General features: G+C 52.0%; 2 protein-coding genes across 6 annotated transcripts in view; both read right to left on the bottom strand.

Annotated features, from left to right (window-relative positions):
• CSF1R (colony stimulating factor 1 receptor) overlaps window positions 1-9,097 on the bottom strand; it is a 45,850-nt gene extending 36,753 nt beyond the window's left edge. For 2 of the 4 annotated variants that reach the window (XM_048859756.2, XM_048859757.2), the window contains exon 1: window positions 8,983-9,097. Coding sequence is in view for 2 of the 4 variants with exons in the window: in XM_048859754.2 (XP_048715711.2) it covers window positions 8,983-9,067 (85 nt within the window). In the remaining 2 variants the exon portion in view is untranslated. The remainder of the gene's footprint in view (window positions 1-8,982) is intronic. The other 2 variants (XM_048859754.2, XM_048859755.2) reach the window with 1 other exon arrangement.
• The window catches only part of PDGFRB (platelet derived growth factor receptor beta), a 62,534-nt gene continuing 39,998 nt past the window's right edge, over window positions 5,427-27,962 (bottom strand). The window contains exons 13-24 of one of the 2 annotated variants that reach the window (XR_007357910.2): window positions 27,852-27,956; window positions 27,196-27,306; window positions 26,097-26,250; window positions 22,350-22,516; window positions 21,954-22,072; window positions 20,768-20,890; window positions 15,603-15,714; window positions 15,167-15,266; window positions 14,939-15,044; window positions 13,251-13,489; window positions 11,788-12,621; window positions 5,427-6,682 (exon numbers count right to left, since the gene is read on the bottom strand). Coding sequence is in view for 1 of the 2 variants with exons in the window: in XM_048859753.2 (XP_048715710.2) it covers window positions 12,471-12,621; window positions 13,251-13,489; window positions 14,939-15,044; window positions 15,167-15,266; window positions 15,603-15,714; window positions 20,768-20,890; window positions 21,954-22,072; window positions 22,350-22,516; window positions 26,097-26,250; window positions 27,196-27,306; window positions 27,852-27,956 (1,487 nt within the window). In the remaining variant the exon portion in view is untranslated. Of the gene's footprint in view, window positions 12,622-13,250; window positions 13,490-14,938; window positions 15,045-15,166; window positions 15,267-15,602; window positions 15,715-20,767; window positions 20,891-21,953; window positions 22,073-22,349; window positions 22,517-26,096; window positions 26,251-27,195; window positions 27,307-27,851; window positions 27,957-27,962 lie in introns of both variants that reach the window. The other variant, XM_048859753.2, reaches the window with a different exon arrangement.

Genomic DNA, 27,962 nt, shown 5'->3' with positions numbered 1-27,962 from the left:
TTGGTCAGTCACTCTGCTGTAAGAATAATATAGCTACATATAAAAATAGTAAAGGAAACAGTGAGTTCACACGTCGGTGGCTCTTTTGGGTAATGTTGATCGCTAATTTGGCTCCTGAGCCACGGTTCTAAAGCCTCCCCCGGCCAATGCCATTAGACCATGTTCAGTGTTGTGAATAACAACAGAAGGCCTCTGTTTTCTTTTGGCTTCCCATAGGGCTGTCTGTGAATAAGGGGCTGTAATTCCATCTGGGAAAAGCAAACAGCCCCCTTTGGTTTTCCTCATTAAATTGTGGAACATCAGCCTGGGTTGTGGGCCCCACACGCAGCTGCTAGTGAGAGCTGGTTTTCTTAAAGGGGCCCTCTCCAGATTCTAGTATGTTCCTGAGCAGTGTTCAAAATCCGTGAGTGTCCATCCGTGCAGAGGTTCCTTCCGTGTAGCAGCGTCCATGAACAGAGCAGCCCTTTGCAAATAGCTCGGAGCAGATGTACTGGACCACAGAGAAAAGAGGAAACAGAACTGGTAATTTGCTGGATTTCTTTCTAGGCACATTTACCACATCCAACTACATCACGAGCAGTGCGCCAGAGATAGCCCCCTCTGCTGCCATCAGAACTGCCTGAGCTGGGCATTCCGGGGCTGCAGGAAGAGGACAACTTTCCCCACACATCCCATTGAGCAAAAGTTCGAAGTCCACTCCCTGTGCTGGGAGAACAGTTGTCCCCCTCCAGGGATGTGGGAGACCCAGGGTCTGATTTCCAGAGGTGCTGAGCACCTGCAGCTCTCACTGATTTGAAATGGAGTTATTGGTGCTCAGCACCTCTGCAAATCAAGCCCCAACTAGAAAGGCAGCCGTTGATCTCATCCCCACCAGTGGGTCAGTGTGGTTATCTTCGGAACTGATGAATTGGGAAGGCGAGCATAAGGGTCACTCATCCAGGGGCTGAACGTACCAGAGGGGCAAAGAACGCAAAAGTAAATGTAAACCCAAAGGAACCAATGCTGCATTCCCACAAGGGGAAAACAGAGCTTCAGAGCTGCCCAAAGACCCCAGGGGCAGCAGAACATTTGAAAGGATACGTTGTGTGTGCTGGCAAAACTGCCTAATCCACATCCCAGAGGCAGAATGAACTCTGTCCTCCTGCTCCATTCAGCCACAGATTGCTGGAGGTGTATTTCCATAAGCCACAATTGGGAGGCCAGGCCATTGTCATCCTCCAGCTCCTTCTCACCAAAGAGCACAGGTAGGCCATGGTCCAGGAAATGCAGATGGCACTGGTGTAGCTGCACCACTTCAGAGAGTCAGTATCTGGAGAACATATGCCTTTCTCTCACTGGAAACCACATGGCCAAGGGCTGACATGTAGCCGGGAGAACTGCTCTCCACTGAGAACTGAAGTTGGCTACAGCAAATAAGGTTTAAAAAGAAAAGCTGTCCTCTATGAGGGATGCTCCTCAGTAAGCGTACTCCCAAAAGAGGGCAAGCATGTGCACTATTGCTAGTTGCACTGCGACCAAGGAGACTGCACGCCTGCTAATTTTAGGGCTAAATTACTGGAGTCAGAGGAAAGCATGAAATCTTGCTACATAGTTTTACAATGGAGAGAGCAGGGAGATCAAATCAGGTCACTCACACAAGACTTAGGATAAACGCTTTGCTGCAACAGTGTCAGTGACGGTCTTTGAAAAGCTGGCGTTCCAGGCACTTTGGAGGAGATGAAGCAGAGATAAGCAGTGACAGAGGATTTGCACCGTGTACACTAGATGCACGATATCACACAGCAGACCCGGGCAAACGTGACTAAATCTAGGTAAGAAATGAGTAACTAGGACTAACGAGACACAATTTAGTTCACAGCAGTGGCAGAATTCATGTTAATCCTGAGCCTGGTAAGTAAAATGTGACCTAATTCCAAGGAAAATTTTGTAACTGTGCTGACTGGGTGAGCTGCAGTTAGTGCAAACATCCAGCAAACTCTCAAAGGCTGTGACCCTTCCTAGTTGGAGGTGACCTTGGGGCCGGGCCCAGGACAAATCTTTTGAGAGGACATCAAGGAGGGTCTTCTACCAAGTGAGCAGCATTCAGTGTTGGTGTCTCCATCAGGATGGACCACTGGGTCTGGAATCATGCAGGGGTCATGCGTGGCAGTAGCCAATGGGAATTTAGTGGCTCAAACAAAATCTTTGCATTTAGGGGTTTAACGGTTTGCATCCAAGACAACATACAGCCAGGTCAGATCCTTTCACCATCTGTGCATGAACGACTTTCAGCTGTTCCCGTTGTCCAGTCCCTGTCCGATTCATGCTCAGATTAAGAGGCGAATCAGTCGGAGCCTGTTACCGCTACTTGCCCTTCCTTCTAAATGTGATCGTTAAGGCAGAGGCGTTACAGATGAGGCTTTCTCGCAGCCAGGCCATTGAGAGAACTAGAAAACAGCTTGGATTTTACACTGGCCGCTACTTCTATTGTCTCCTCCCTTTATACTCCTCCCTCTCCAGTGCTTAGTTTGTCATGAAAGAGGTGCCAAGGCTCAAGCAATTAGGTGCCAGGGCTTAAGCAATTTTTTTTACATTCGTAACTGATGTGGCAAGCCGAGAGGCACTGGGGCTATGAACTGCCAAGCCTAGAGGTGGCAGGGCTCAGCCCTGGCACAAATTAAACTCTGTCCTTCTCACAAAGGAGCCACCTGATGGAGACCTTTCCTCCAGCACAGGGTGGGCTGTGTGGGGAGCTCCCTTCAGAGTTCTCTGGTACCACTGCATGCATCCTCCAGAAGGTATCTCTAGATAATCACAAGAACACTCCCACAATGCCCCTGCTAGCCCATGAGCAATCCTGTCAGTGGGTCACTGTTTTGGCTCTGGCCATGAAGGCAGATGGGATGGCACCAGGCCCAAGGACATCCTAGTGAAGAGCATGATAGTGTTATCACGCAGCTGGATTACATTAGCACCATTTTCATATCACTGACAAGAAGTCTCACACTTACAGTGCAGACCTATTAAAAACTGCAGGTCTGTGGGATACTTAATTTGCAAGCTAGTAACCTCAGGTGTCTAATTAATGATGAAATAACCCGCAGGAACATGCAAACAGTTTGCATCTGCCTTATCCTGAGTAAATAGTAATAGGCATTTTGCATAGAATGTAGACAGGGAATGATGGGAGAAGGGTGGTGGGGGGACAGTTCCTTACTATGCCCATGATACCAGAATAAGCTTCTGCTAAAATAATCAGAAACGAGTAATGAACAATACTGACAATCACATAATTAGGCTTCAGAGTCAACATCCCATTAGAGTGATTGGTTCAGTTCCTCTGCAGACGAAGGAAGACACCAGTCCATGGTTCACATTTGGAACGGGGCATGAGCCAAGTCCCAGTACCACCCCACCGTGCTTCATTGCTACTGCCACAGCATGGAGGAGGAAACAGAAGAAGCCAATTCCTTCTCACTTCATGGTCAGGTGAAGCGTTAGCCTAACAAGCACCTCACCTTGCTCCCCTGATGACTGGTGCTTCTTCCCTGGGCATTAAGGTGTTCCCTAGAACACTAGCAGCTTCTCTTTAGTGCTTGTGTTCATGCAAAAGGTCTGAAATCCAAAGAGGAAACTGGGAGGGAATGGCCAAGGAGGGGGGTGGGAACTGGCTCCCACAGTAACAGCTAGCTACATTCCCCCACCCTGTGTTCCAGCTGTCTACTCCCCAAGGGATTCAGGACCTTGCTGCATCCCGCTTCACTGAGAAGGGGATTTTTTTCTCCCTTGCTGAGTCAGCTCCGGCTGACTCAATTGAGGGACAAAAGGTGCCAGCCTGCCTGTGACAGCTCAGCCTTGCCGCATGAATCAGAGCAAGCCCATCTGTCTTTTCCTTGGGAGAACCACCCCGAGCTACTCAGAAAACCATCAGCCTCTCGTTCCGCAACTAACACTGCGTGTCAAAGACAGGCGCACAGGGCCGGCCGGTCCCAATGGCCGAGGGCAGGCGACTTCACTGTCTCCTGCTGTAGTCTATGTCTGCGGCCTTGGCCACACTGGGTCAGGCTAAACAGGCAAGGTTCATTACCCTGGGAAGTAGCCTGACTGCATTCTACTGTTCTCTGTGGTTCTAGGGGATGGTAGAAACCCCCAGAGGCAGAGAGGGAAAGCCGGGGTGGGAAGGAAGGAGGCAGGGAGCCCGGAGTGAGGGGGTTTAGTATAAAGGAATTGGGTAATGTCCCTTTAAATAGTTTAGGAGACCTCCTGGAAGACCTTCTCCACCCTGCTTCTTCTGGAGAGCTCTCAAACTGCTTAAAGGGACATTACCTAATTTCTGCACATTATGGTGGGGAAGGAGAGGAGGGTGGGTAAACCCAGGTGGGAGGAGAACCAGGGGGGTGGGAGAGAGATCTGCCCAACCAAACCACATGGGACTTCTCACTCAGGCACCAAGGCTAGGCCCTCCGCCCCAGCTATCGCCTTCCCCACTCTCAATCCTGCACTTCCAGAGCGTGCGCTGGGCCTGGCCTCTCTGAGCTACTACACCTTCTGGATCAGGGTTTAAGCCAAGCTCCAGTTGCTTGGGATTAGGATGAGACATTAAGGGCAAGGACAGGTTACCCTGCATCTGCTACTGTTGGGTTCTTACCTCCGAAGCACCTGGGCTACATGGACCTTGCCAATTCTGGTGTTCCTTGTCTGACTCGGAGAGAGAAGCTGTGACTGCCCTCCAGGACCTGAGAGGCCAGCACAGCTTCAGGCCCAGGTTGATGACGGCAGGGCCTGAACGCCCAGAGTTTGGGTCTGTCTCTGCAGTCAGCGATGCATTAGGTTCGGGGGCATTCGTACACCAGCTCCTGGCTCATCCCTAGGCCCGTGCTGGGTGCCTTGCTCACTTTCTGACCAGGATTGGGTGTGCTGTAGAGACAACGTGCCCAGCCGTGGATGGGGTGGGGAAAGGGGACCACCCCACTTCTCTGGCATAGCTGTACTGTGCTGGGAAAGCAGCATCCAGGCTGCCTCCACCAGTGGGAAGCCCTCTGTGACACAGGGCTTTTGCAGGAGGGGAAAAGGAGGGAGGTGGAGTCTTCAAGAGGGGCTCATGGGCCCTCCCTGGGAATCGTTAGAGCCCAGCTATTTGCACATCTGCCTGAAATGCTGCTGAATAGCATCCCTCCACTCACCTGCCTCCATTCAGGACACCGACGCCCCGTGTGCTCAGTAATCGAAGGGCTCGAGCAGGGCGATCCACATCCACAATCGCAGGCTTAGCTTTGCCTAAGCCTGGGGAGTTCTACAGAGCATAACAACATTCCTCTCCCTTAGCCTCCCCACAGCTAATCTTCATTCCCACCAAAACACAAACACAACCAGACAGGAGATTATGGGAGGAAACACAGCCAAAACCTCCCCAAAAGGCAAACAAATCAGGAACCAGCAAGAAAACGTTTGAAAAAGAAGAAATACCTTTAATTTTAAAATCTTTCCTTAAAAACATGTATATAAAGTTTACAGCATAAAAATATCTCATAGGTATAAATGTAACTTAATACGAGCCCTACAAATACATTTGTAAACCTAGGATAACGTTAACTCTTTGGTACCTTAGTTTGAAGGCTGTTCCGTGTCTTGCCCCCATGATGGCTTAGGACAGGTTAATAGGAAAAATGCAAATACAGGCGCTGTTTCTGTTTAGAGATTCCACACAGGCCTAAATAACGTGCTTTAAAAAGGTGCAATCCCAACAGATTATCCATATTGTACCGTGCGGGGGTGAGCTGAGAGAGATAGAAATCAGTGGGCAAACTCACTAGTGCTTTGGAATTGGTAGTGCAGTCTATAAAGGGGGAAACAGCAAACGGGGGGCGGAGGAGGGGGGAGGCGAGACATACCAGTCCCCTGTGTCATATGCCCTCCCACTGCTTGGCTCCTCAATTTCATGCATCCCTTCAGTCTAGAGGGAACGAATCACACATCCGGCCAAGCTCTTCTCAGAGTAACCCGGGAGCAAATCTAGAACAACTCCATGGCTACGCTCGGGCACTCCAGATTTACACTAGAGAGCAGGGTTTGCCCCTTCACGGGAAACTGGGAACTCCATTTAACTGGTCCAGTGGAGAGGGTGCTGACTTGGGAGTCCTGGGCGCATTTCCCTGCTCTCTCACAGACTCCTTGTGTGACCTTGGACAAGTCACTTAGCCTCTCTGGGCATCAGTTCCCTTCTGTACAGGGGCTATAGAAGCACTGCCCTGGCCCACAGGGGTGCTGTGAGGACAAATACACCAAAGACTGTGAAGCGCTCAGATACCCCAGGAATGAGAGTCAGATAAGTACCATAGATAGAAACAAATGGGGTGAGGCTGATAATCTGCTTGGCAGGCAGGTCCCTCCCTGACATTCCCTGTCTATAAGGTGTGGAAGTGATTGCGACTGCAAGGTTGCGTGTGCACAGAGTACCGGCATCAATATCACTTCGCCTTTAGAAATGGCATTGCTGAGTGGCTCCAAGCGAAAGATCTGATTCTCTTTCATTGAACTCTGCATCAGGCCACCATGGCTCTATATGACCTGCTTCCTAATCCACAGTCCCTTCCCTGCAGGGTCTTCCCTTCCGTTCTGTCACTGCCACTTGAGAGTCTGTGTCAGATGTCCCGCTCCAGTTCTGACCTGGCGCTTTAAACTTTGGCTCCTGTCCATTGAATACCTTCAGAAACGCAGAAGGTTGAAACGAAGGTTAGAGGAACTAGAGATGTGCCAGGTCTGAAATGACTGCTCATAGGAAGGAAGCTGCTGAGCCTATAATGAGGCTTGAAAGTGAGGGGAGGAGGAGCCCAGGAGACATGCCACGGGGATGGGTGGCTCATTTCACTGCAGTTTGATCTCACTGGGGAGGATTTCATTAATGGTTCTCCCCTCTTCCCAATGTGTTAAGTTCCCCGCTGCTGCCATGTCACTGAGACATGCTGTGTTAGGCTTGTGTCAGTGACCTGTCTGATGCAGCTCAGGTTTCTGATAGGCTTGACCTAAGCAAGTGTCCCTACAGGTCTGGAAATCTAGAAGCTGCAGGAGCTTGGTCCCATGGGCCATGGAGCAGAGTTGCCATCTGCAGCAATGTGATGTAAAAGCTGCAGGTCAGCTGCCCTTTTGCTGTCTGAATAGAAACACTGCACGAAAGCTTATGCTCAAATAAATTGGTTAGTCTCTAAGGTGCCACAAGTACTCCTTTTCTTTTTGCGAATACAGACTAACACGGCTGTTACTCTGAAATAAACCACTGTGTCATACTTAGGGTCGCCAGCGCTCTAGGGCAGGGTCAGGAGCCAGCCACTCTCTTAGCATTGTCTTAAACCTAAAGTGGGGAAAGGAGAGCATTTCCCTGGTACCCTGCATGTGTGTGTGGCGGTTGTGTGAGCCTGTGCCAATATTTTAACCCCTTTGCAAAAACTGGCAACGCTGGGATTGGCATCAATTGATGTGGGGGAAGACGGGAGGGTGAGAAGGAAGGCTCTGTCTCTTTAAATTCCCCCTCCCTTTATGGGGGAAGAGCGGGGTCAGGTGGCCAGTCACTCTTAGTTCCCCACCTGTTCTAGGACTGCCACCTGGCTTGCTATGAGACCTTCAACAATCATAGAATATCAGGGTTGGAAGAGACCTCAGGAGGTCATCTAGTCCAACCCCCTGCTCAAAGCAGGACCAACACCAACTAAATCATCCCAGCCAGGGCTTTGTCAAGCCAGGCCTTAAAAACCTCTAAGGATGGAGATTCCACCACCTCCCTAGGTAATGGCGAGGGTCAAGTTAAAACTCAGCTGGAGCAGAAATCCTGTGGGGAACAACCCTGCATTGCTTGGAAGGAGGAGACAGACTAACAACATGTTACTCTAGTTCTTTCTCTAACCTCTGTGCAGTGGAACAAGGAAGAGATCCCCGCCCTCCCTGGTGCTTGGGATGTGGCAAAACTCTCCCAAAAGGATACAGCTATGAGATATCCCTCCCCATCTTAGTTCAGTATAGTGTACTGACATAACACAGTGTTCCCCAGGATCTCCATCTGACACTGGATATTTCCTGCCTGTTGGTGCTGTACCTCCCAGAGAGTTGGCAATCCTAAGTTAGGTGGGTCTTTAACACCAGTTTTGGCCACCTTTCTACTGACTGCTCATTGCCATTGCATGTCTAGCTCCCATCTCACTGCTCCGAGTCCACCAAGGAGCTGCTGGTCCCCAGAGGGGTGAATAGAGGCAACTTAGTTCCAAGTAAAGTCCACTGTGCTCTAAACTTTACACTGTGACGCAAAACACTAAACACGATTCTCCTTACATAAAACCATCCCAACTGAAAATGACAAACATTAAAAAGTCAAACATGTCAGTCTGAGGAAGCATCTTAAATATGGAGAGAGACACTGTCGTGTAGCAATAGACCCCCTGGATGCACAGAAGTCGTGACTGGCAGGAGGAATGTGCATATATCGGAGCGGATAACTTTGTAATGACTGCAGATTAAAATAGGAGTTAAAAAAATATACCAGCGATGGGCCCAAACTGCAGCACTGGGTTCCCTTTTGGGGGTTTGGAGACTCCACCCTTTGGGGTCCTTGGAAAAGGGGTTCAGTTTGGACCCATCCCCCAACATTAAAAACAAACAAAAATAGTAACAATATAAAATAAAAACCTTAGAGGAATTGGTTCCCTTCAGGACAAATTATGGCTACAAAATTGATGGCAACAGATGCGTTAAAACATTTGTCACCCCCAGAAGTCCGACGGATCCAGGTGGGGATTTCAGAAGCAGAGAGAGAGAGAGAGGGTGTGAACCTTAACCCCTGGCAGGGATTGGCCAGGGAATTTCTTCTGGCAACTGTAAGGGGTAGGTGTACTTTGCCCATGGACCCGCCACCATTGTATCCATTGGCTGGTGGGCAATTAAAATGAGCAGACTCCTTTCTTTGAAAAGGGTTTTCCCTGCTTGGTGTTACTGAGGCTGCCCAGCTGGACCTCTTACCTTGGGGTAGGCTCACCTGGTCAGCGCTGTCTGCCCTTATCCGAGTGGGTGTCTCACTCTGACACAAGGCAGCGAGACACTGCATGCTCGCAGCAGGATGTGAAACCAAAAAGCTTTCCAACCCAGCGGAGCGGAAGGCAAATCAAACTCTTCATGTCAAGCCCAGATGGGGCTGGAAGTAGCCAGACAGTGTTCAGCACCAGCACAAATTTGCCAGACTTCCTGCTAGCCCCAGAGTCACAAGGTCAGATTTGTACAGCTAAATTTTGCATAGGGCTGGTATGCAGGCATTAGCTAATGGGTTCTTTAAATCACAGCTTCTATTTCAAGTAGTAGCATGGGGCATCATAAAAAGAGAAGTCTTCTCTGACCATAAAGAGGATCTCTTAAATCCACCCAGATTGAGAGGTGTTAGAAATCTGGGACAAAAGCGGGACACAAACTATTTGATAAGAGCAGTATCCCTTCACCTGGCTGAAGTTGCAGTGGCTTGTGCCCTACAGAGCACCTAAGAAACTGAGGAAAAGTGAGCTAACCCCAACGATCTCATGTTTTGTTGCTTCCCTGTGGTTTGGGGCATTTCTTGAGTAATGTCCACTGGATCCTGCACTATGATCAAGAGGAAAAGTGTGTCGGAAAACACAACGATTCCTGAGGATGAGGGGATATGAGAAAATCTGACCATACTTGCAGGAAATAGAGAAACGCCCCTGGCCATGGTTTGCAGTATTGCGGTAGCACTTGGCTGGCTACCACTAACAGTGCTATGTCTAGCTTTCACCTTTTATTAAAAACATAACCCCCCGACACACACACAGGTACCTGTTCCTCTGGATTTAACTTCATAAATAAGTCACTGTTAACAACTAGAGCTGATTGGAAAAGACACCAAAATTTTCAGTGTTTTTCGGTGGACAGTTTTAGACGGCTCTATAAACTGGCCAACAAACCTCCACAAAGAACATCATTGAAAATTTGAACATTTCCAACCATCTCTGTTAATAAGTGCACAGCCACCGTGTGTGAGAGAGAGACAGGGAAGTGGATGAGCTAGAAGGAGCTGTGGATGTGGAGGAAAAGGGTGCTAAGAAATTTGATGCTATTCAAAAGGGAGAAAATGCTGGTTTCCTAGCTGAAGGCATTGTGATAACCTTCCTGGTTTTATGGCTTTTCAGCCACTATGGTGGGGATTTTCATGGTTTCCTTGCTTTCCACCTGGTTTAACTCTTTGAATAAGGAGTGGAAGCTCAGAGCACTACAGGTCACAGCCCTGCCAATGGGGATAGAGGAGGGGTTTGAAGGAAGACGAGGGGTCTCCAACATTTCCATTCTGCATTCCACTTTCTAAGGCCCACTTCCCATCTGACAACCTGATCCTTCTGCCTCTGCTTGGGTCCCAAAATGTACCATCCTGCAAGGCTCCATGGATCCTGTCAGCATGAGAACGGCTGCTCCTGGCAAACACAAATGCTGCTTGTTGTTTAAAAGTTGGCTTCCCCCATGTATTTGTACAGTCAAAGAGACTGTAAGTGGCAGGACCATATACAGCTCTCAGATGATGTAGAGGGGTGGTCACCCATTCCTGCCCAGAGGGGCTTAAAACAGCCCAGGAGAGGGCTGTGGCTGGGGGCAAGTAGCTCCCAGGCTGATTGGGGAAGTAGGCACCACTGGGGCCACGTCCCAAACAGACCACAGCTGGCCCTTATAAAAGGGCTGTGAGCCAGATGCTCAGACAGAGTCTCCTCTAGCTGTGGAGAGAGATGGGCCTGGCTGCTGGGAAGCATACCAGGGTACCTGAGGTGAAGCAGGGCTGGGGAAGGCCAGAGGAGCTGGGAGACTCCAGGCTGGAAAAGCCCCAGGCTGCAGGCCTGGCAGACAGCCTAAGACAGGGTACTGGGGTTGCAACAGGGCAGCCCAAAGGTAGGCGGAGGCAGCAGGCCCAAACCCCCCTTACCTGTGATGAGTGGCTTGTACACTGCAGTCCGTCCCAGTGAACAGGGGCTAGGTGGTGACTGGCAGTAGCCATATACTGAGGCGAGGTGGGAATAGGGGGTTGGGGGTACCCCTGGGACGGGAGACCCAGAGACTGTGGGAGTACTGCCAGGGGGCAGCTTCCAAGGGAAAGGGACACCGGGGTTCAGGGGGGATACGGGGGGCTAGCGAGAGGCGAGACACCGGCTGACAGAGGGCGATCTGGAGGCTGGCGAGCTAATTCCCTGGATGACCAGCAGGAGGCGCTGCAGGGGTGAGTCTTGCATCACTACAGATGACTTCTCATCCTCTCTCTCTCTCTATGTCCCTGGACCGCCTGGGCTTGTGTTTATGCAGCCTGGTTACTCACTTAGGGCAAGAGGCTGCAATTCACGTGAGGGACCCAGACGGCACGGAAAGGGGAACTCGTATGAACAAAGTAACATCAACTTCATACCCCTGCTTCCCAAAGATAAAACAAAGATTCTGGCACCAGCTGGGTTGAGAGACTTTCCCAGCAGGTGAAATCGGTTCCCTGGCACTAGAGGATTAATGAAAAGCCATTTTTGTTCCTATACTGGCCTGGCTAGTGAATTAAGAGATCTTATTTGTTCCCTTTAAATGAGCGATATGGAGACTGTCTAGGCTTAGAGTCCACATAGAGGAAGACAATGCTGGAGTGAGATGCTGCCACAGCAGAGTCAGAATCGGAGCATCCCTGATTCCTGGCAGGCCCTTTGGAACCCAGGTTGCTGTGGGCAGAAAGAGGGTCAGCCTAAGACCTCTCCTTGGGGTAGATGCAGCATTGTGGCCCAGTGCCACAGGTACCTGTACCATAGTGCATGTGGTGCCGCATCCATCTCAGAAAGGCTGGACAGGGCAAGAATGTGACTAAACGTCTCCGAAACCCACGGCTGGTTTCTCCTCAGTGGCCACAATAGCTCTTCTGTGCTCGAGAGAGAATCCACTCAGTATGATCCTGTTCTCTAGCGACTGGGGCCTGGCCTGTCGGCTTCCCGACACCCCACCAGTGAGCTGCAAGGAATCTGTCCAGCCCAGCCATGTACAGCACTACGGCAGCTGTACCCCAGCGTGGTGGACACGCAGAACATCAAAGAGGCAGCTTCGGCCCAGACGGACATTGAAATTCAGAGCCACCTACTGCACCGGGGCACGGGAAGGAGGCTGGGATATCAAACAAGTGGAGTGAACGGCAGGATCTCCTCTGGAGACTCGCTGGCGCTCTGCCCCTTGGTCTGGGAGCACTGCAGGCTTCACTGTGAGGAGAAGAGGTTTGTCTGTGAGGAGACCCCTCCTCGTTTCAGTAGTTTGATCAATGGGGTGGAGTGTGGCAGTGAGGCTGGAGGAGGGAAAAGGTGCCTCTATAGTCCACGTTGTGCCGGGAGGTGGGATGGAGGGCGGGATAAATAAGCACCCAACAAGGTTCTCCACCAAGTCTGGTTGCCCCACAGCTGGTCTCACTGGTAGGGTGTGGGCTAGCATCAGCTCTGCCCCTTCTACAGAAAACTTTCTTCCATGTCGTGGTGCCCTGGGCTTGGCTCCTGGCAGCCCGACTTTGGTTCAGGTTCCTGTTCCCCTTCCTGCTGTAGGTCCAGGGGGCTGTCGCAGGATATTGTGGACGCTGTGTTCACTTCGTTCAGAGTAGAACTAAAGGGGGAGGAGAGAAAGGAGAGAAATAAATGTGCTGTCCGTAATCGCTGATGTCCCAAGCAAGGACCCACTTGCTAGGAAAGACATGGCTGGCTCTCTTGTGGCACGAGGAGTTACTACCTATGCCCCACAGGGGCCCAGTGCCACCCTCCATCTTAGACAGGCTTCTACTGAGGCTCCAACTCCCACAGAACGATTGACAAAATGGAACTTAAATTCGCCCCCCTTCACGCGCGCACAGTGCAGCCATCCGCGCCCCACAGGCTGTGCACACCTGGAGTGCTAGCTGTTGGGTATACATAACAACGTGATGTCCAGCCTCTCTCCGGGCCTCCAGCCCAGCGTGGTGTGAGGACCATGGCCGTGCAGATAGAATAACTGGGCAGCTGTGAAGGGAAAAGCCAGGCTGGGCGTAGATTTAAGGATCCTGAGAGTGAAGGGAGCAGATCCTGGGGTTGCTTTACCTGTTCCGCCTCCCGCCACCCCCATCCCTACCCCTTTCTACCTGACCACACTCTCCTGCTTCCACTTTTGTTGTGTGAAGCATTTGTTGTTTAGCTCTCAGGATGGTCAGTGGTGACAGAGATCAGATTAGGGGGAAACATGAAGAGGCCTGTGTTTGCTACCTGGCCCGGCTGACAGAAGCCTCCTGAGGGGCGTCATCGATTCCGTCGGGCTTGGGATCAGGGAGGGGGATGATGTAATCGTTGTCCCCCCCATCCTGCTGCACAGCTGTATAGAGGACACTTCCGGTGCCAGAGCTGGGGGTGAGCCCGGCGCTGCTGACCCCTGGGATTCTGGGCCTTGTGCGCAGAACAGCAGGGTGGTCGCTCTTCAGGAATTCCTCCTCGACCTGTTGGTACCTCTGCTCCCGTAGGGCAGGTTACAAAAGAAATGAGGTGGGTGAGAGGGGGTGGTGCTAACCGGGGTCAAGCCGGCATCCCCAGGCACATAAAGAGAAACTACAGAGTCTGGGCCCCGTTCCCACTGGAAGCACCACACTCTGCACTGCTATAGTGTCCTCCCTTGCAGGATTGCATGGTGCTTCCCAGCCGGGCGTTAATGAAGCCCTCAGGGCAACCCTGGGAGGGAGGAGGCCGATTTCCAAGCATCTGCCGAGCGGTTCAATTTTTGCGTGAGCCACATGAGATATCAGGGGTGATACTGCTGTTGCCCCATTGTGCTCTACGTCTGTGTGAGTGAGAGGAGAATCAGGCCTTCTGTGTCCAAAAACTGAGCCACGCCCGCTGGTGGCTGGACAACTGGGGAAGCACGTGGAATTTAGTGACCCGAGAACACCGGGGAAGAGCCAGGAACAGAACTCTGATCTCCTGAGCCCCAATCCTGGGTTTCAACAACGAGACAATGCTCACACGTTACATTTGTCCCTCTCTTTTTATGTATCCAGGCCACTCTCAGTGTTACCAATAAACCCAGCCACGCTGGGAAATGTCACTTTACGAAAGGCTGCTGATTTTTAGTGTCGCTTGTAAATTTTTTCTCTAAATTGACCAGCAAATATATTTCAAGCCTTATGAATTAAACTGTTAACATTTCATTATCACCACTGACCCCAAAGGAGCCAGAAGTGCTTTACAAAAGCTCAGACAAACTATACACAAAGAGCACTTTGCCACCAAAGTGCAGCCTGCTCTGAGAAATGGCAAATGTTTAACTGCACACAGGAACACTACACAGCATTTAGGGCAGGAAGGGAAGAAGAATGCTGTGTCCAGTTGGAACTGCAAGAGGGATTTAGATTGCCAGAATGTAATTGCTTGAGTTGGGATATGCCCTGGAAAATGGGATTAACACACCTTTCCCTCCCAAAAGTACCTGGGGATCTTATAGACCAGAATTTGTCAGAGCCTCAGTTCTCCAGCTCATCTGAAAGAGGTGTCACCAAGCATAGAATATGTTTGGCTGTAAAATGGGGCTCATTTCTTATACAGACTCTGTATATTTCATGGATAGGTTATGTCTAATTTAGACAAAGGAAGAAATGCTTGTGGTGTATCTAACTAAGGTGCTTACATGTTCTCCATTACCATAGCATCAGAACACCTCATAATCATTAATGTATTTATCCTCACAACACCCCTCTGAGATAGGGTGGTGGTGTTCTTCTCATTTTATAGACGTGGAACTGAGGCACAGAGAGACTCATTGCCCAAGATCATACAAGAAGCCGGCAGAGCAGGGACTTGAACCCATGTCTCCCAAGCCCTAGGCTAGTATCCTAACCACTAGACCCTCCTTTGTCTAGAGTAGAGTCTCCTTCCCACACTTCCATCATAGCATTCCTGGGACATACCTTCTTGTATCCATCTGCCAGGAGGTTCCCCATAAGTACCACCAGCTGAGAGAAGGAAGGTCTTATCTCAAACTTCTCTTCCCAACATTTCTGCATGATGTCATAGCTGAGGAGATGGGGGGGGGGGGACACCATAGAGAGTTAGATGGTGGAAGGGGTGATGGAGCAAAGATGCTTCTCCAGTTTGAGGAGATGTGGCCAGTGCAAACGTGCACGGTGAACACTTACATCTCGTTGGAAGCATGGGTGGGTTTAGACATTCGATAGCCACATTTGATGGCATTGTAGAACTGCTCATTCATGGGTAGTTCAGGGTATGGAGTCCCACCTAGGAGGAGAAAGAAGAGTTGGAAACCAGGCTAACGGGGAGGCTCCACCACACTCACACTGTCAGTGTTGTTATAAAATCAGCACTACCCTCCCTCCCTTCTGTTCACCATTCCTACCCCACCTTCATCACCAGACCTGTGCTGGTCAGTGTGTGATAGGACAAGGCTCTGCCACAGAGGCCCCCTTGTGGCATGGGTGGGATGGGACTCAGGGATTGGTATCTTTCTCCCAGGGTGGGACTGGAGGAAGATTCAGGGACAAGCACGGGGGGACCTGTGTGGTCCTGGGAGGTAGGCTGCATTCTGTTGAAGGAGAGTGATGTCAGGGCACTTACCCAGAGTGAATATCTCCCAGAGGAGGATCCCAAAAGACCACACATCACTCAGGGTTGTGTAGAGGTTGTTGAAGATGCTCTCAGGCGCCATCCATTTCAAAGGCAGGAAGGTCTGTGAGGACGAGAGAGAGCAGGAATGGGTTAGGCCCATGAGTCAGCCAATCCCCTGGAGACAGCTCACTTCTGCACCAATAAGCAGAGAAGTTGGACACCTTCTCCTTGACTCTTCATGGAGCCCACTTTACAAAGATTGAGGAGAGCCCCTTGGAGCGACTCTTGAGCACTTTGCATCAACCGTTTTCCTTAGGGCCTTGACTCCAATTTCCCAGAGCAGGGTGTTACACTGACCCATGTCAGATGAGCCAGGAGAACTGCAGTCCCCTTCACAGTTCCACTCAGTCCTGACACTTGCTGTGGCCCTGCTGAGGTCTCTCACCCCCTCACACCATCACGGAGAGCTTCTGGCCTAGGGTGACCAGCTTGCAAGAGTGAAATATCAGGATACATTGGGCAAGGGGTGGGGCGGGGAGGGGGAAGAGATCCACAGGTGCACAGCCCTGACCGGAGCCATGAGAGGGGGTGCACAGCCCTAGGAAGCTGCAAGAGGGGTGTACGGCCCCTGCTGCAGCCCGCACCACAAGCCATGGGGCAAGGACTCATGGCCCCAGCTCCAGCCCCCAGCAGAAGCCATGGAGCCAGGGGCACAGGTTTCTCCTCCCTCCCAGTGCCCTTTCCCACAGCCCCACCACTACAACTAAACAATGCCCCACACAGACCCCCACAGCCCAGTGCCCTGACGCACAAAGATCTCCCACACTGCCAAGCACCCCCCAACAGGTCCCCATTGCCCAGCACCCTAAACCACACAAACCTCTCCCACTGCCCAGTGCCCCCCCCACACACCTCCCAGACAGTCACTCCATGACACCCTGCCCCCTTCCCTGGCTGCACTCACCAGCTCTGCTGGGAGGTCTCTGGCTCCTAGGGTCAGAGCGGCTAGGGGGGTCTCCAGACTGTCCACATGCTGCGCCTGCCACAAGCGCATTGGCTGGAAAAAGCACCAATGGGAGCTGCCGGAGCCGCAGAGCAGGGCTTGCAGGTGCCAGCAGCGTGCACAGAGCCCCCTGCCCCCCAACCCCGACCCTAAGAGCCAGAGGGACCTGCCACGGGGCGAGGTAGGGAGTCCTGGTAGTGCTTACCTGGGGTGGTTCCCAGGAGGCATCTGGCAGGTCCCTCTGGCTCCTAGGGTCGGGTCGGGTGGGGGCGGAGGGGGAGGGCTCTCTGCCCATTGCCAGTGCCTGCAAGCCCCGCCCCCACAGCTCTGATTGGGCAGGAGGGAGCCGGTGCAGCACGGGGAGAACCCCTCCACCTCTGTGCTTAGGGGCCGCCCGCACTGCAGGCTCCTGCCGGCGCGCGGGCGCCGGGAGCTGCCCCAGGAAGTGCCGCCACGCCAGCCCCAGGACTTTGGCGGTGACGGTAAGCGGTCCGTCCCTGATATCAGGACAAAGGGCGTCCTGACCGACGTGCGGTCGGGACGCGGGACAAATGGGTTAAAATCGGGACGTCTGGTCACCCTATTCCAGCCCTGCAAAGCCACCTCCCTTCCAGGGCTGAGTTCTCCTGCTGGGCCACTACATCAGCCTGGCAAAACGGACTGTTGCCTTTCTGAGACAGACCTGCAGCTGGTGCCAAAATGACCGCTCTGGGGACAGAAGGCCCCAGCAGCACAAGCTTCCCTCAGGTCCGCTCTCCGGTGCGCCTCCGCTCTGACCAGGAGAAGCTGCCTGCTCAGGTCAGGCACCAGCTCGGTTTCTACATCCCTTCTCATCTCAGCCAACAGGCCTGCTTGCTGCGATGGAGGCTTTTATGCCACGGATACCTGGCCTTCGACTGAGTCTACTGACCCCAGGCCATTGAAATGCGGTCACATGACGACTTTCCACCCATCCCAGTCTAAGCTGAGTGTCTGAAACCTGGCAAATGTGCATCACTATGAATTAGGGTGACCAGATATCCTGATTTTTATAGGGACAGTCCCGGTTTTTGGGTCTTTTTCTTTATAGGTTCCTATTACCCCCCACTCTGTCCAGATTTTTCACACTTCCTGTCTGGTCACCCTACTATGAATAGATCTGACAGAACAGGACCTGACTGGAGATTTCTAAGAAGCTGGGAAGAGAGGACCAAGATAGATATCCTAGTCCTCTTCTCTCCGTGTTTCCTGTCTTTGGCCCAATCCAGCCCTGCCTCTATCAGCTTGCGTGCGGCTTTGGCTGCGTGGCGCCCTATGCTGGATGCGGATTTCCTTGCGCAACTGGTATCAAAAATAATCCCCAGGAAGGATTGCAAAGGGGCCTGGTTTCATTTCCTATTTTATCAGGAACAGCAGCGGCAGCAAAGCTGGATTGGAAAGCCCCAGCCCTGCTGTGGAGGGGGAAAAGGAGGGGCCTTGCCCCCTGCCCATGAGCTGAGTGGGTGGCCAAAGCTCCTGTGTTACACTGGCTGCTTCTGGCTTCCAAGCAACGAGGGCAGCTCACCTACCCCTGTCGAGCTCTCCACTCCCAGCTTCGCCTGGCTGGCAGTGATTCAGCAAGAAGAAGAGAGTGGAACAGAAGAGCCCTGACACGATTCCAGTGTGGTCTGGTGGCTCAACCCCTGCACTTGCACTCAGGACCTAGGTTCTAGCCCCAGCTCTGCCACTCACTTGCTGAGTGACCTTGGGCAACTCCCTTCGCCTCTCTGTGCCTCAATTTCCCCATCTGTAAAGTGAGGTAATGACACTGATCTCCTTCATAAAGCTCTTTGAGAGCTGCTGATGTGAAGAGCTAGGGATTATTCATCTTCCCCCAGCACTTGCTCGTCTATTGGAATTTAAAACAAAGAGAACATTCTGGAGAATGCTCATTGGAACCAGGGGCTCTTTCCGACCTGAAAGACCCGAATCTCCTTCCTTGAAAGCACTCGCATGGGAGCTTGCAGAAAAGCACTTCCTCTTTCTGTGCAGTCGAGTGGTTAGAGCAGGGGCCTGGGAGTCAGAAGGTCTGGATCCCATTCCCAGCTCTGCAAGAAATTCACAGTGACGCAGTTTAGCCTCTCAATCTGAAGGATGATTCAGAGCTACTAGTCGCACAGGGATAGGATGAGGGGTAGTCCTGTGCTCTAGGGTCCTTGAACAAAAGGGGCTGTATTTGTGGGCAGTCATTACTGCTGTTTTCTAAGTTCCTGCATAGGACCCTAGAAAGCATGATCATGTGGTTCCACTACAGGTAAAGCTGGGGTTAAAGTAAGAGGGGAAAGGGGGGGCAGAGGGAAATCTCCCCTTCCTCTCCCTGACTTGGGGGACCAGTGCTCCCACAGCTCCCACTCCTCTATGGCTGGCGGGGAGAGTTCCCCACCTATCTAGTCTAACCAAGGTGTAACACCACGAGGCAAAGCACTCTGGGAACTGGGATGCAAACGGCACTAATTACCCTGAGCACTTGTTGCCATTTCAGAGACAGGAGAATACTTAAGGAGCTGACTGAGGATATATCTGAGCCATTAGCAATTATCTTTGAAAAGCCATGGAAGACAGGAGACATTCCAGAAGACTGGAAAAGGGCAAATATAGTGTCCTTCTATAAAAAGAGGAATAAGGACAACCCAGGGAATTACAGACCAGTCAGCTTAACTTCTGTACCCGGAAAGATAATGGAGCAAATAATTAAGCAATTTGCAAACACCTAGAAGATAATAAGGTGATAAATAACAGTCAGCATGGATTTGTCAAGAACAAATCATGTCAAACCAATCAGATAGCTTTCTTTGACAGGGTAACAAGCCTTGTGGATGGGGGGAAGCAGTAGATGTGGTATAGCTTGACTTTAGTAAGGCTTTTGATACTGTCTCGCATGACCTTCTCAAAAACAAACTAGGGAAATGGAATCTAGATGGAGCTACTATAAGATGGGCAAATAACTGGCTGGAAAATCATTCCCAGAGAGCAGTTATCAGTGGTTCATAGTCATGCTGGAAGGACATAACGAGTGGGGTCCCGCAGGGATCGGTTCTGGGTCCGGTTCTGTTCAATATCTTCATTGATGATTTAGATAATGGCATACAGAATACACTTAAAGTTTGCGGACGATACCGAGCTGGGAGGGGTTGCAAGTGCTTTGGAGGATAGGATTAAAATTCAAAATGATCTGGACAAACTGGAGAAATGGTCTGAAGTAAATAGGATGAAATTCAATAAGGACAAATGCAAAGTACTCCACTTAGGAAGGAACAATCAGTTGCACACACACAAAATGGGGCATGACTGCCTACGTAGGAGTACTGTGGAAAGGGATCTGGGGGTCATAGTGGATCACAAGCTAAATATGAGTCAACAGTGTAACACCGTTGAAAAAAAGCAAACCTCATTCTGGGATGTATTAGCAGGAGTAAACAAGACACAAGAAGTAATTCTTCCATTCTACTCCACGCTGATTAGGCCTCAACTGGAGTATTGTGTCCAGTTCTGGGTGCCACATTTCAGGAAAGATGTGGACAGACTGGAGAAAGTCCAGAGAACAGCAACAAAAATGATTAAAGGTCTAGGAAACATGACCTATGAGGGAAGATTGAAAAAATTGGGTTTGTTTAGTTTGAAGAAGAGAAGACTGAGAGGGGATATGATAACAGTTTTCAAGTACATAAAAGATTGTTACAAGGAGGAGAGAGAAAAATTGTTCTTCTTAACCTCTGAGGATAGGACAAGAAGCAATGGGCTTAAATTGCAGCAAGGGCGGTTTAGGTTGGACATTAGGAAAAAAATTCATAACTGTCAGGGTGGTTAAGCCCTGGAATAAATTGCCTAGGGAGGTTGTGGAATCTCCATCATTGGGGATTTTTAAGAGCAGGTTAGACAAACACCTGTCAGGGATGGTCTAGATAATACTTAGTCCTGCCTTGAGTTCAGGGGACTGGACTAGATGACCACTCCAGGTCCCTTTCAGTTCTATGATTTTTTGATTTGTTGTCAGGATAATGGACTTTTGGGACTATTTGGGGAGTGGGGGAGGATCAAGGGAGTCAGGTGAGAGTTCTGCCCCCATCCTTGGGAAGAGAGATTTCCGCCCGGTAGAACAAGGCGTGTGTCCGCCTGCTGGAACCGGGCAGGAAGGGCTGGGTCCCTGACTCACGCTGCCTTTGGAGATGTAGTTGGAATCTCTCATGATATCTCTGGCCAGGCCAAAGTCACAGATCTTCACCAGCTTCCCCTCGCAGATGAGGACGTTCCTTGCTGCCAGGTCTCGGTGCACACACTGTAAGGGAGGAGACAGGGTGTTGTTAGAAGGGGTGCCCAGGCCACAGAAACACCTGCATTCAGAGCAACAGAAGGCGCCATAGAGGTTGCCATGGTACCAGAGCAAACCCCCACAGAGAGCAGCGAAACGAGCAATCTTGCAGATTGCAGATGGACAGTCGGAGTCTTGGAGCAGCAGGGTTAGGCCAGCCTGGCTTATGCCTTCACGTACCCCGGACATAGCATGCTCACTGGGTTTGCTCAAGCATTGCACTGGCACGAGCAAAGAAGGCAGGCTCCTCCGGTATCAATCCATCACTGAAGCACGGACAGTTGATATGGCTGGCATCTCATTTAATGCAAGCTGCCTGGCCAGGCATGTGAAGGGGACTGGGAGACTGACCAGAAATGTCACTCTGAGCTTCTCTCTAGGGCCGTCCCCATTGCTGTCACACCCCAGCTAAATACTTTTCCTAATAAACAACAGAGCTTTGGTTACATTCACAATTGGCTGAAGCTCAGCCAGTCAAATTAGCTTTGGAGACCCTGGGAGCTCTGTCCTCATTGGCAGTTCGGCTTTAATACCCACTGTTTCCAGAAGCCCTAGCACTGCACCAGTAAGCCTGGCTGCTGGACGGGTGTCTGGAGAGAGCTCTGCCCCAGGCTGGGTTGCTTGTTCATTGACACAACACTGGCCTCTGGTGAGGACGCTTAGGCTGGCTCTGAGGAAAGGGCACCGGACAGTACCAGAAGCACCCGGAGAGCGGTTCTAGGGGGCTGCAGGTTTGGAAGGCAGTGCTTGGCCTGACTGGAGCCAGACCTACTTGAACATGTAGTCTAGTCATACAGGCCCCATGACAGTGCCAGAAAGTCAAGGCGGTCAGTAGCTATTCAATGCAAAGGCCTGTTCTCTCCTGAGGGAGGCAACATTGTCAGAGAAGCAGAGTCGGCTCCTGGTAAAGCCTGACTGAAGGCTTGGCTGGTCAAGAGGGCTTTCACATCACACACCAAGAAGAAGCTTTGATTTCTTCCCTTTCAGAGTCGACTCCCGCCAAACCCACCTGCCAACTCAGCACACGTACGTTTTTGGACGCGAGGAACTCCATCCCGTTGGCCACCTGGAAACTAAACCCAACCAGGTCTGTGTAGCTGAGGAGCGGGGACTCGTTTATCAGGGTCACGCGATCCGTCCTTTCGGGAGCTGGAGGGAGGAAAAGGGCAGAACAGAGGGACGCACAACGGCTGTTACCAGGCTCCCACAGGGATTAAAGCTGGGGCTCGCGTCGGAGGGAACAGAAGTTGGTCTGGGGTTTTTCAGGCCTCCACAGAGCCTCAGTGTGGGAGAAACTATGCCAACACTGTTCTGGCTCAACAGACCCTGCGGGAAACAGCTCACATCCCAACCAGCTCCTAAAGCAAAGGAAACCAGTCACCCCGGCACAAACACCATCTCCCTCCCATCGAGGGACTCCCGTTACCTGAGGGGGAATAGCTGTCCAGCTCGTAGGGGGTGCCGTAGTTGGAGGACTCAATGTCAGCATACTTGATCTCTCCCTTCATATCAGACATGGGAACGTAGTCCAGGAAGTCATCCTTGCTCATATCCATGTAGCCCCCGTCGCTTTCGACAGAGAAGGAGGTGAGGCTGGAATGGGGAAGCAAAGAAACCATTCAGAACAGATAGTGTAAGAGAAAGGTTGGAGTGGATTTCAGATTCAGAGAAGGGAGACTTAATTTCAGGGACTGTGGTTATGGAGGGCCAGAGTTCCAAACATAGGCATGGACAATTGCACACGTATCATTGCTCAGGCCTGAGTTGTGGGTGCAAATTCCGATGCACGAAGCAGGGACTGGCACTTGCATGGCCACGTGTGAGCAAATGCCCCCTTTCCACACGCACCTTGGAAATTTGCTGCATATCTGAGGTGTGCACATATCCACACATGCCTAAGGGCAAAAATCGGAGTCTGAATTTCCTTCTCCCTCCACAGGAGAGGGGGCCACCCCAGCTGGGGCTATGGGGAGCGCTGGTACATTTGAAAGCCCTGGAAATGAATGACTCTGAAGACTGAACTGCCCTCTTCTCTTGGGAGAGGTGGCAGGAGCCACACTAAACTGTATTTTTAAAATCCTCATTCTTTAGTTAACCACTGGGTCACATCTCCTACAAGGCCTGAGCCCAGCCTCTCTAAGCATACTTGCAATTTGGTGCCTACATGTTTTCCCATGTGAGTTTTTGCACAGGAGTCAACTCACATTGGTGCAGGTGAACGGGGTCCTTAGAGGGAGGCCTGTGATCTGTATGCAAAAGTGTGTGCAAATTTGCCTGCTTACTCTTGCGTGCTCGTGTGTAGGCGGGCAGCTGGGCTGGAGCAGAACAGCCTTTGCTGTGAGTGCAGCACCAGTCTTTAAATGGTTAATGCTAACCAAACTCAAGTTTGGCTCTGTGCCTTTAAACTAGTCAACACAAGGGATGACTGCTTAGTTATAAGTATTTAAGTAGAAGCCAAACCCAACCCAACCCAACCCAACCCAACCCAACCCAACCTGCCCCGCCCCGCCCCGCCCCTAGTATTCTGGGCTAGTACTAAGAACCTCCTCTTCTGTTCCTCTCTCACTCAGCACTGCCCAGTTCAGACACAGGCAAGCCTTCTTAACTGGTGTGCTAGCTCCCTATTGGTCAGTGCCTCCTCATGGCCCTTCTAGGCCCCTGGAGGACTGCGTCTCATTGGTATCCTGGCCCTGAGCAGGTTTTGCTTAAGCAGAAGAGTCCAGATCTGGGCCAGGCTGTCAGGGACCCAAAGCCTCTAGCAGGCAGCAGAGAAGGCCTGACAGACCCCATCACAGTGTGCAAATGAGGTGATGGTGCATATCTAATTAGCCATTTTCATGTGCTGCTATGGTAACCCTGTACACAAAACCTGAGGTCTCCTTTTGGGCCTGACTACCTAAATGGTAACTATCCATTTTAGGGTTGCTAAAGGCCCCACCCCTTCTCCGAGGCCCCGCCGCTGCTTGCTCCATCCCCCCTCTCTCCGTCATTTGCTCTCCCCCACCCTCACTCACTTTCACCGGGCTGGGGCAGGGGGTTGGGGTGCGGGAGGGGGGTGATGGCTCCTGCTGGGGGTGTGGGCTCTGGGGTGGGGGCTGGGGATGATGGGTTTGGGGTGCAGGAGGGGGCTGGGGTGTTGTGGGGGTGTGGGCTCTGCCTGGGAGAGTGGGCTCTGAGGTGGGGCCAGGGATGAGGGGTTTGGGGTGCAGCAGGGGGCTGGGGTGTTGTGGGGGTGTGGGCTCCACCGGGGGGGGTGGGGCTGGAGATGACGGGTTTGGAGTGCAGGAGGGGGCTGGGGTGTTGGGGGGAGTGTGGGCTCCGGCTGGGGGTGTGGGCTCTGGGGTGGGGCTGTGGATAAGGGGTTTGGGATGCAGGAAAGGGCTGGGGTGTTGGGGGATGTGGGCTCCAGCTGGGGGGGTGGGCAGTGGGGTGGGGCCGGGGATGAGGGGTTTGACATGTAGGAGCGGGCTAGAGTGTTGTGGGGGTGCAGGCTCTGGCTGGAGTGGGATACTGGGGGTGCCAGGGATGAGGGGTTTGGGGTGCGGGAGGGGGCTGGGGTGTTGGGATGTGTGGTCTTTGGCCGGGGGGGTGGGCAGTGGGGAGGGGCCAGGGATGAGGGTTTGGGGTGCAGGAGGGGGCTGGGAGAGGGTGCTGGGCTTTTGCCGGGGGTGTACAAGCTCCAGGAAGGAGTTTGGGTGTAGGATGGGACTCTGGGCTGGGGCAGAAGGTTGGGGTGCAGGAGGGTTGTGGGGTCCCAGCAGTGCTTACCATGGCTCCCAGGAAGCGGCCGCCAGGTCCCTGTGGCCCCTAGATGCATGGATGGCCAGGGAGGCTCTGCAGGCACCGCCCCCCACAGCTCCTATTGGTCACAGTTCTCAGCCAATGGGAGTTGTGGAGCAGGCACTTGGGGCGGGGGCAGCACATGGAACCTCCCAGGCCCTGCCCACCCAGCGCCTAGGGGCCGCAGGGACCTGGCGGCCGCTTCCGGGAGCCGTTCAGAGCTAGGGCAGGGAGCCTGCCTTAGCCCTGGGCCCCTGCTGCTCCGCCGACTGGGCTTTTAACAGCCTGGTCAGTGGTGCCGACCGGAGCCGCCAGGGTCTCTTTTCGACCGGGGGTTCCAGTCAAAAACCGGATGCCTGGCAATCCCAATCCATGTACACTGCACAAATGCAACTGGCATGCAGAAATCCAAAGTTTTGCACCAACCAAAACTCCCCTGAAAAGCTGCGGTGTGCACAAAATTGTAGGTAGCATTTTCAAGGCCTTAATTTGAAGACTGAGATCCCAGATTAATGTTCTTTTGTTCAACATTTATTATTGCCTCATCTGACTTGAAATGGAAACTGCAAGAGCTTCCATCAATGTACTGAGCGCCTGTCTTGTTTCACTACTGCTTCTGTGCACTGGGACAAAACACTGCCTTGTAACGTCCATCTGCGATGCCTCTCAGTCAATCCGCACAGAGATTCCCACACCTCTTACGGCAGCGGGACAGTAACAGGACTATTTTCCGTTGTTTCAGCCGGGGAAGAAGAGCTGTCACAAAGCTGCGCTAAATCTGCCCACTTCGGCACTGAGCTCAACAGGACCTGTTCGGCAAATGCAGAGCTAAAAGCAGAAAATTCCAGGGCGGGACCCAGATCTGCAAAGGTATTTAGGTTCCTAACTTCCATTGAAATTAATGTACTGCAGATCTGGTCCATAGGTTAGCCTACCCTTAAGTCACCAGTCTTCCCTGGTGTGAACAAGAGAACAAAATCTGTAGGATTTAGGACAGGACCCTGTTGTGGCTGGCTGGGATGGCTGCATGCATAAAGGAAATAGAAGGCAGGGGCACCAGAACGGGGGGGGCCATGGCCCCCCCACTTTTAAAAGTGGGAGGAAATAACCCTCCCACTTTATTATGTTGTGGGAGGAAGGGCTAGAGAGAAGTGAGCAGGGGGTGAGTCTTAGGGGGAAGGGGCAGTGCAAAGGCGGGGTTTCGGGGGAAGTCAGAGTGCAAGGGCGGGGGCTCAGGGATAAGGGGCGGTGCGGGGGCAGGGCCTTGGGGGAAGGGGCGGGGACTCAGGGGGAAGGGGCGGCATGGGGGGCGGGGCCACTGTCTGAGCACCATTGGCACCCCTACTTTTAGAGACCTTCTGTTGCTCCTGAGAAGGCTATTACTTAAAGGCACCTGTACACCTTGTCCTCTTCGGAGGCATTCCCATACACCTCCATCTCTCGCCTTGCTTTCTCAGTGTAGTACTGGAGGAAGGTGTGCTTGTTCCGGAGCAGGTAGTCCACGAGGTCTCCGTAGCGGCAACACTCCGTTATGATATAGATGGGGCCTGCAGGAGAGGAGAACGCTTGACTCAGGTGTGGGCTTGGGCCCTTTTCTTAGCGACCACAGCTGGGTGGGAAAGGCGGTTCCTGTCTTGTGAACATTTGCAAGATAACGAAGAATTTCCCTGTCCCGAATTAGGACGAAAAGTTAAATCTTGCAAACTGTCATGAACTGGAAACCCCCTCGAAACGTTTGGTTCTGGGTCAGCTGGAACATTTCATTTCAGTTTCGACCATTTTTTATTGACAAACAATTTTATTGACTACCCTTAGCTTAAATTTCAAAACAACAAGTCACTTTGAGACAGAAAACTGGTATCTTTCATTGTGAAAATGTCGACAATTTCTACACTTTTCAGCATTTTTTTTTTTTTGGTTGAAAAATTTGTCTGAACCAACTTCTTCCTGAGAACAGGTTCAGTTTGACAAATCGGCATTTTCTAGTGAAATCCCTGACCGGCTTTACTGCCAACCCCTTCACAAAAAGGTGTCTGCACGTTCTCACAACCACTTGTAAGGGGATTCAGGAAGCCCCAGGGAGGAAGGCCCCTTGCTTTGCTGAGGGCTTGGGACACTCAGATGAGTGGAGAGCAGGCAGGACCACTGGCCTTCGAGTTTGGAGCACCGTCGGCTACCTGGGCTTTCCATGGGTCATGCTGCTGGAAGGAGATCGGATGGAGATCATTTTCTTATACCTGCTGCTGGAGGGGGATGGACACGCAGCAGGGAGGGGTGGAGTCTGGCAACTCGCGCAGAGTTTTCTCCCATTCAGGCAGCAGGCCCATGCGGACAGATGGGCCGGGCCGCCTAAACTCAGCCTGGTCACCATACTAAGGGTGGTGACCTCTAAGAAGGATGCTAATGTTTGGGTCAGTAGGGGGAGGGGACGGGTACCAGCTGTGATGAAGGGGGGTCATGTCCAGGGGAGGGACATGGGAGCGGACAGGTACCTCCTTTGGTGCAGGCTCCAAGCAAGTTGACAATGTTTAGGTGAGGTCCCAGGTGGCTCATGATCTTCAGCTCAGACATCAGGGCCTGTTTCTCGCTGGTCCTGGCGGTAGCTGTTAAACGGACCCATCAGTAAGATGAAATAAGAATGCTGAGGTGTGAGAGATGCGAGCATGACCCTGACACACGCACACCCACAAGGAACTGGTGTCACATACACAGCACTGGGTCGTCAGAGGGAGGGGTGCCCTGAGCACGAGGCTGGGAGGCGGGAGCTCCTGAGTTCTTATCCAGGCTATGATACTGATATAAGCAATTCCCTCTGCTTACCTAGACCTTTGCCTTTTGGAGAGAAGGCAAGAAAGGCAGTGGTGCTTAGAAATAAATCGCTGTCCGTGCTAGGCAGGGGCCACAGAACCCTGCTAGAATCACCTGTGAGTGAACAGACATGTAGCTAGCACAGTCCTGATCCCACCATGGGCAGGGCTGGGAGCGGTGAGACAATGACTGACCCAGCTGGTGTCTATGCAGAGGGAGGGAATGTCTCCCGGTGAGAGGGAACAAGCAAGGGAGAGAGAGGGAAGGAAGCAGTGGGGGAGAGCAATGGAAGAGGGGTAGAGTGACAGTGAACGAAGGGAAGAGATGGTGGGAAACTCACATTTGAGCATTTTCACAGCCACTCGCATCGTGGATTGCGAATGGCTCAGGCCATGGGCCGTTGCCTCCACAACTCGGCCAAAGGCTCCGGATCCGAGAGTGCGACCTGCAG

This window comes from Caretta caretta, chromosome 8 (assembly GCF_965140235.1).
Source record: "Caretta caretta isolate rCarCar2 chromosome 8, rCarCar1.hap1, whole genome shotgun sequence".
NCBI classification, from domain to species: Eukaryota; Metazoa; Chordata; order Testudines; family Cheloniidae; genus Caretta; species Caretta caretta.
This window is presented reverse-complemented; position numbering and strand designations above follow the sequence as displayed.